At 43.0% G+C, this 8,231-nt stretch overlaps 1 protein-coding gene across 1 annotated transcript in view; it reads right to left on the bottom strand.

The window, feature by feature from the left end:
- Positions 1 to 3,820: 3,820 nt before the first annotated feature.
- LOC106956058 (beta-taxilin) overlaps positions 3,821 to 8,231 on the bottom strand; it is a 12,046-nt gene continuing 7,635 nt past the window's right edge. Inside the window, exons 7-10 of the mRNA XM_015046627.1 lie at positions 7,551 to 7,665; positions 6,209 to 6,301; positions 6,019 to 6,114; positions 3,821 to 5,183 (exon numbers count right to left, since the gene is read on the bottom strand). Coding sequence (XP_014902113.1) covers positions 4,245 to 5,183; positions 6,019 to 6,114; positions 6,209 to 6,301; positions 7,551 to 7,665 — 1,243 coding nt within the window. The 3' untranslated portion in view covers positions 3,821 to 4,244. The remainder of the gene's footprint in view (positions 5,184 to 6,018; positions 6,115 to 6,208; positions 6,302 to 7,550; positions 7,666 to 8,231) is intronic.

Here is an 8,231-nt window from a genome sequence, read left to right as displayed (position 1 = left end):
CAAAAGTTAACAAACACTATGAACGTGTTAATCCAACACAGAACAATGCAAAGTATATGTTAACATAGAAATCTGAGTTTTGAAATACTACTGGCAGGGTGTGCTGTGGTGGTGCAGGGGTTAAGCACAACCCACATATAAAGGCTCTAGTTTTCAATGTGGCTGTCGTGGGTTCGCTTCCCGGTCTTCCCCTTCTCTCATTAACCACTTTTTTGTCAATTTACTACCAAATAAAAGCCACTAGAGCAATTAAAACCTTTTTTTCCCAGAAACTGTTGGCCATCAATAATCCCCAAATTCATTTTAAAAGACATTAGATGCCACTTGAATCTACAAAAACACCAGCACCATTTGCAGAATATAATTTACTTTTATTTCAAAACATCAAACAGCACTGACAGCAATATACAAAGGTATATCATGGTACTTTGTACTGAAGGTGAAGTGTGCTTTGAAAGTTCATTGGAAGTGGCCATGAATGGTCTTGTGATCACTGATGGTGAAGTGTCTTTGGTGCTGCTCTTGTTTTTGCCAACATGAAGGAGGAAGGGCTGTCCTGGTTCCACACCAATGAGGAAGGCTTCAACACTGGCTCCCATATTTGGGAAAATGCTAAGAAAACAAATAAATTAACTATATTGAGCACAGCTACATTCAAATAGCAAACGAAGCCAATAAGAAAGTGCTTCTACAAAGATCTAGGATCATTAAAGTAACACATCCCTGCACATATCTGACAACATGGTCCAGTTTGACATGAACTGTTTTAGCATTTTTCTTGTGGCCTTTGGACGTAGGAAGAAGAACATGAACCAACAGAAGAATGCCTGTTTTTTGCAGCCTGGAGAAAAAACAGGAAATATAGCAGAAACATCAGGATAATAAATACATATTTTAAAAAGAAGTGTGAAAAAAAACTAATCAGACCCACCTGTGTGTGTCACCATCATAATCATTCAAATTACTCTGCCCCCTTTAGCCTGTAGGTCAAGCCAATGGTCCAGCAAGAAAACAACTCCGCAGCTAAATAATGTTAACTCAAATGGCCTTCAGATTTTTCTGACAGTTTTAATGTTCAGTTAACCACCCGACACCTCATGCTACCTGCTTGGCTAGCTTTAGCTGCTAACAAAAATAATAAACAGTCGTATGTATATATCGTGATACCCAAACAAATAAACGTACGTTAAGCGAACTATGTATATGAATCGATACTCTTGCGCGAACGGAAAATTAATGCCTCCATAAAAAATAGTCAAAAACATGATCATTTAAACATGGAACTTACCTTGTTATAATAAGCTCCAGACAAGACGTCATACTGCTGCCTCCGCTCCTCAGGCAAACATGTGACGTCACAGATACGTTACAATTGTGGGAGGAGCTGTCTGGTGTTGATGAATTGGTTTTATTTATCTCCAATTCAACTAACACACCAACAATTAACAATTTCAATTAACATACAACACCAACACTGGAAATCTGACACTTTTGAATTTGCTGTGCAGTTTTCTTAAGCACATTTTGTATTTTAAAATGTTCATTTAAAAACTCCAATTCAACCAGACATTATAAAAGTCAATAATTAACGGAGAAAATTTAATGTATTTTTTGTATTTGTCTGAACATTGTTTGACGGACCATCGCACTGAATGCCTGCCCCTTTAAATAAATAAACTAGTCTTTCGGTAAACTCTATATGATTCAGAGAGCTTTAAGGAAGGTGAAAATGTTTTTAATATTTCTACCACCTCTTCATTACAGTCAGCTCTCAATATAGCCACAACTTACGCCGTCATATCCGGTGGCCTTACAGAACTAATAAGGTCACAACTGCGCCTCTGCAAACACATTGTTACATCAAAGCGCTGCCTGCGGCTGTGACGTCACAATTCGCCTATGATCTCATGACTTGAACAGTCCCCTCTGTTGGTCAGTTTGGATCATTTCAGTCCAGGAGCCACTTGTTGTTGGTTGTTTGTTCCAAGAAGAGAAATAAATCAAATCCAAAATGTCTTTCGATGATGTAGAGATGGTGAATGTACTGAGACAGAACCTGGTCTACGGTCCTCCTGGGAAAAAAGACAAGATCAACACCATGGTGTGTGTTATGATTATCAGGACTCTTAGAAACTGCGACATGAACGCCAAACGCATCCTCTCAGAGAGCTGCATGGCGAAGATGAAGAAGCGTCTGAAGAAGCTGATGATTTCCACTGGGGACCCAGACGGAGTTCTGGTCATCATCACCAAAGACAACTTATCGGACATCGTGACAACCGTTTCTGAAACTCTGCACCAGCGGTTCGGCTCGTCTGAAAACATGGTGAAGGCGGCGATGAGGAGAGACGAGGAGTTTGACGAGGCGCTCATTGAAGCTCTGGCAGAGCAGCTTGGAGTGAGAATCCCGGACTGCCACAGACACGATGCCAGCCCAGACCACGAGTCCGATTCCCCGTCTCCGGGATCCAGGCCGACAGCAGACAGCGGCGTCATCTTCTGCTGTCTGCTCCTGAGAAATATGATCAACGTCCCCGAGGAGCTTTACGAGTTCTTCCCGTCAGATGTTCGGAAAATGATGGTGAGCCGTCTGTGCGGGTTGATGGTCCAACAGAACCAGATGACTGCTTCCCAACTCGAGCTGCAGCCAGAAAACCTGAAGCGCATCGCTGCGGCCATTTCCAAGGAAATCCACGAGGCTTTCGGGTCAATCCAGAAACTTTTTAAAGTCGCTCTGCTTGCAAGAAACAGTTTCGACGTCTTGCTTCTGGATTACCTTGAAACCAGAATGAACATCACAAGGAAACCCGAGAACACTCTGGCCCGGATGTTTGGAGCCTTCGACCGGGACCTGGAGAACATCTCCAGGTGGTTCCACCGGCGGCGGACTTCCCGCTATGCAGACCTGTTGTGGTAGCAAGATGGCGCCCCCTCCAGGGACCAGAGGATAACAACAGCTTTTTAAGATGCTGTTGTTCGAGGAACCTATTTTTAAATGTCTTTGAAACGAAACAGTTTCCTGCTTCCATAAAAACTGAGCGGCTCGGTGTTGGAACTAAACCTTCTGGTTTCAATCCCAGCCGACTGTTTCTACTTTTCTTTCTGGGTTTTCTCTGGGTAATCCGGGTTTTCCCTCTTAATCCAAAACCACAGAGTCACTGCTCTCTAAATTATAAAAATAAATCTCTTCAGGATAAAATACAACTTGAGGGAGTTTTAGTCCAATGGTTGGATTTTACACTTTTATTGATTTCTCTAAAGCACTTTCTGCTTCTTTCCTTTCTGAAAAACTCATCCGTGTTTCAAAGCCAGCCAATTATTCCACTTATTTATGGGTTTGAAAAATATATATATAAATAAAGCAATAAAAAATATTTAAGATAAATCCAATAATAATAATAATAATAATAATAATAATAATAATAATAATAACAACAATAATGAATTTAAAATGACTAAAAAGAAAACAAAAAAAATCTATGGAATATTTTATATAACTATGAAGTAAGAATATATAATAAAAACTTAAATGTATAGACAATTAATACACCTGATGTCATAGGGAAAAGGGAAACTCCCAGTTCTCCATCTTTCTCCCAGTTTCCCACTCTGGGCAGGGGGCTCACACCATCTCTCTCTGGCTTTCGTGCTGTCACTGTGAATGAGGTCAAGATATGAATCACATAAGTATTTAGCTAACAAAATAAATATTTAACTTCAGATCTTAATTTGATTCTCCATGAGGGTTGTGTTTTGAGCAAACTCACGTCAAAGGTCATGATGTTCAGACAGAAAAGACAGAAAACATCAAATTTGTTAAAAAAAAATCACTTTATTGATTGCGGTTGCCATGGATACCAACTCTGGCTTTAGATTCACTAAACATGCAGTAAATGTAGTAGTTAGTGAGGCATCTCTTCCAGCTGGTCAAGCTACATCTTCATTCAGACAGCTGACCTTTACAAACACACACACGCATTTGCATTGCTATCTTTGTGGGGACTTTCCATTGACTTCCATTCATTTCTATGGCCTAAACCTTATCCTAACTCTAACCAAAACTCAATTCACACCGTAGTCCTATATCTGACCCAAAAACAGAGTTTCCCCTTGTGGAGACCAGGCTTCGGTCCAACAAGAAGCAGTGGGTCCCCACAACGTAGTGTCAGGGAAATGGTCCCCACAAGGTATTACAAACAAACACACAGACACACACACACACACACACACACACGGCTCGAGGTTCAGCTGCTGCTCTTGCTGTTTCTTTTCTTCTTCTTCTTGGGGATTTGCTTCCCACCGGCTGCTTTGGTTGACCCATCAGACGGTTTACTGGACTCTCCTGGTTCTGGCCCACTGGTCAACTGCTGGACCAGAACCTCTTCCACTGGGAGGACTGGTTTCACCAAACTGGTCTCCTTCAGACGTTCTGTCTCTAAAGCTTCTGGTTCTGGATCCGCCCTGCCTGGTTCTGGATCCGCCCTGCCTGGTTCTGGATCCGCCCTGCCTGGTTCTGGATCCGCCCTGCCTGGTTCTGGATCCGCCCTGCCTGGTTCTGGATCCGCCCTGCCTGGTTCTGAGGTTGCTGACTGTTGGACATTCTCTCTGATTTGTGTCGGACTCTGCTCCACCTCCGGAGGCATAACCGGGTCGGATGGTTCTGACCCGGTTACCTGCAGTTCTGGAGCCTTCAGCAGAACCACAGGTGGATCTTCAGCCTTCTCTTCTCCGCCTTCTGCCTGACCAGGCGCTGAAGCCGGACCTTCCTTGATGTCGGTTCTGGTTTGGAACTGAGCGATGGCGGAGACGATGACATCATCTTCGGCGCTCAGCTCCTTTTTCTCGTCCTGCTCCTCGTTATCGCCCGACGCGGCCAGCAGGGCGGCAGCGAACTCCTGCAGCTTGGCCTGCTCCTGCCGCAGCCGGGCGATGTTCTCCGTCAGAACCGGGTCGTCCTCCTGGAGCTCCTGAAGCCCCTCCAGGTCCGGCATGGCAGCGTCTTCAGGAACTCCAGCGTTCTCTGTGAAGTTGGCTAGCTTGGACGGGAGGCCGGCGCTGGACTGGCGGACCTCTCGGATCTTGTCGTAGAGTCCTTTCCTCTCCTCCTGCAGAGCACGGCAGAGCTTCTCCAGCTTCTGGATCTTCAGGACGAACAGGTTGTACTCTCTGCCTTTCTCTGTTCTCTGCAGAAGAAGAAACAAAATGGAGAGAGTTACGCTAACCAATGCTAACCAATGCTGCTGACGGTGCTCAGTCTGATCACAGAAACTTCCAGATCTAATATCTGGGTTGGGTTCCAGCCTCTGAGATAAGTGGAGATGATTTAATTAGCCAAGTGGTCCACAATGAGGACCTTCTATGCTGCATTCACACCAGCCCTGTTTGGTCCGCTTTAACCCAACTCCGGTCCATCTGCCTCGAACGTCTGGTTCGGTTGGGGAGGTGTGAATGTGTACATGTGTGTCTAGTGCTAGCGGGAGAAATGCCTCATGGTTTTTAGCATAAGAGAAAGAAAAAAATTCTCCAACCGCTAACATCTGACGGCTCTTAATTTCTGTTTCCATTGGTGAAGAAGGAAGTTGCTTGATGAGTCAAAAGACGTACTCAGGTCAGAAAGCGGACTCAAACTCACTCACTCTACAAGAAGGTTTTGGTAACCATAGGAGAGTTTTGTGATTGTGGATCTCTATATGCAGCTCCACTAAATAAAATCTGCCCTGCTGGCCTGATTTGGAGCAGATGGTTGTATTTTCATTTTTTTGCCACTGATCAACGCCTACTGAAGATTGGTGCCCAACATGGGCTCAGAGCCTAAGTGGGACATTTGTGTGAGTGTGAAACCTGTGCAGATATGCTGAATAAAATCTGGTGTTATTTAAACCAGAGAGACTGAGTCCTGGGTGATGATTTCCTTCGTTTCCTGGAGGGAATTCAGAAGCTGATCCAAAGTATCTACAGAACATCACATCGACTTCTCAGCATTTTGGTTCTGATTTACTTCCGGTCCAATCAGCTTACCTCCTCAATCATGTCAATCAGCGTCTTGTTGCAGTTCTCAAACCTGGTCTTCCAAAGGTTTGCCTCCTTTTCCACCTTCTTCATCTTCTCAGTCATCTAAAAACAGAAATATTCAGCTTTATTGCAGTTGTTATGACTCTAATAACGATAGGAATGTGAGCAGATTTGAATGGATCTGGAAGCCGCTCACGTTGTCCATCTCCTGTTTGAAGCGGACGTAGATCTCGTTGCTCTTGGCCAGCGTTGCCTGAAACTCGTCAAACTTCTGAGCGTAGAGCGCCAGCTGCGAACGAACGAGGAGAAAGACGTAAATATGGAAGACAAAAAGATTTTAAGGAGTTCATAAGAGTTTCCTGAGGCTGACGATGGACTTCCAGGTTGTTCTGTCATCACACAGAGAGCTGCTCATTCCTGCTTTTATTGTCATGCATGTCTGATTAAAATGTGGTTCTGGTTCTGAAGGCGCTGAAGTTCTGCTGTCTCCTTCTTTGGTTTTGTCTGCAGATGAGGGGAACCGCCACAAGGAGGCAGCATTTCCTTCAGCACGTTTTCAGACCGTCCTGGATGTTAGTGTGAAGGTTTGGAGTCCTGGCCAGCAGGGGGCGCTGCAGGCGATAATATACCTGTTTTAAACGGCACCGATGTGGACTCGGCAGCTGAACTCGGAACCAAACATTTTCCACATTTTGTCCGTTTCCATAAGTTTGCTGCTCTGCTGGGGTTCAGCGTGACAGAAAACGTGAAGAAGAGCAACCAGCATCATTACAGCTTCATCACCAAACTAACATGATTTTATTCTGGTAATATAATATACTCTCGTAATATTTCTATCTTGTTCTGGTAATATTACAACTTAATTCTTGAATTATTGCAACTTTATTCTCGTTTTATTTCCACTTCAATGTCATATAACTTTATTCAGAGTTTATTCTCATATTTTTCAAATTTATTCTCATATTGTTATGAATTTATTCTTGTATTCTTGCGTCTTTATTCTGAAATGAATATGCCCTTTTTCTATTAATATTACAACTATTGTTGGACAATTTTATTACAATATTATGAATACTTATTGATACCAATAATCTCATATTTTATAACTTTATTCTCAAAATGACTTTATTGTTGCACAACTTTATTCTGACTTTATTCTCACATAATTCCATCTTCTAGGATTATTTTCATTTAGTTGTACAACTATTCTCATATTATTACAAATTTATTCTGGTAAATTACAACTTTATTCTCACATAATTACAACTTTCTTATATTATTTCCATTTAATTCGACTTTATTCTCAAAAAATTATGACCCTATTATTCTTGTTTTGTTGCGACTTTATTCTGGTAACGCAGCACTTTTATTCTCAGATGAATATGCCTTTATTGTTGTGATGAAAGATATTTTAGCCTCTGTTGTTGGATCAGAACCGTCTGGAGGGCAGAGAATCTCCCTCAGGTGATGAGAACCTGCAGCGCCTCATGGATCTGCAGCGTTCTACCTGTCCAGGTGTTCTGGCCGTGAATATTCACCTGTGCCTGCATGACAGTCGCCTGCTCTCTGAGAGTCTTAGCCTGCAGTTTCCACTCAGCGGCCTGAACCAGTAACTGGTCAGAGGGAACAGAAACAGACGCGGTTACAGACGGTCTTTACCTTCTTCTTCATGGCCAGCTCCTGCTCCTTCATAGCGAAGCATTTCTTTGTTTTGTCAATAGCTTCTCTAAGCAACTACGGCAACAGAGACACACAGTCACTCAGTCACAGGGTCTGCTGCACATATGGAAACACATTAGACCATATAATCATCTGCAGTCACCATGAATACATGCAACATGACAGATAGCATGAATGAACTTTGATTCATTGTAATAACTCGAATCTGGATCCTGCAGAAATCATGTTTCATAGAAATCTACCAAAGGTAAAATTACATAGATAAAAATTAACAGCAATAATTAGATTTTATTCTGTCAGACCAGGGGTCCCCAACTCCAGTCCTCCAGGGCTTCCATCCTGCAACGTTTAGATTCACCTCTGCTCCAAAATGGCTGGATCCCTCACCAGCATTCATTCCTCTGCAATAGGCTGGAAACGAGCAGCTTATTAGATCCAGGTGTGTTTGAGCAGAGACGCATCTAAAAGTTACAGGATGGTAACTAGAGGTGGTGATCCCTGTGTCAGAGGAAAACATGGAGGTTCATTTTCACCACCAT

Source organism: Poecilia latipinna, unplaced genomic scaffold, assembly GCF_001443285.1.
Source record: "Poecilia latipinna isolate Pla-1442-1.1 unplaced genomic scaffold, P_latipinna-1.0 Scaffold786, whole genome shotgun sequence".
NCBI lineage: Eukaryota > Metazoa > Chordata > Actinopteri > Cyprinodontiformes > Poeciliidae > Poecilia > Poecilia latipinna.
This window is presented reverse-complemented; position numbering and strand designations above follow the sequence as displayed.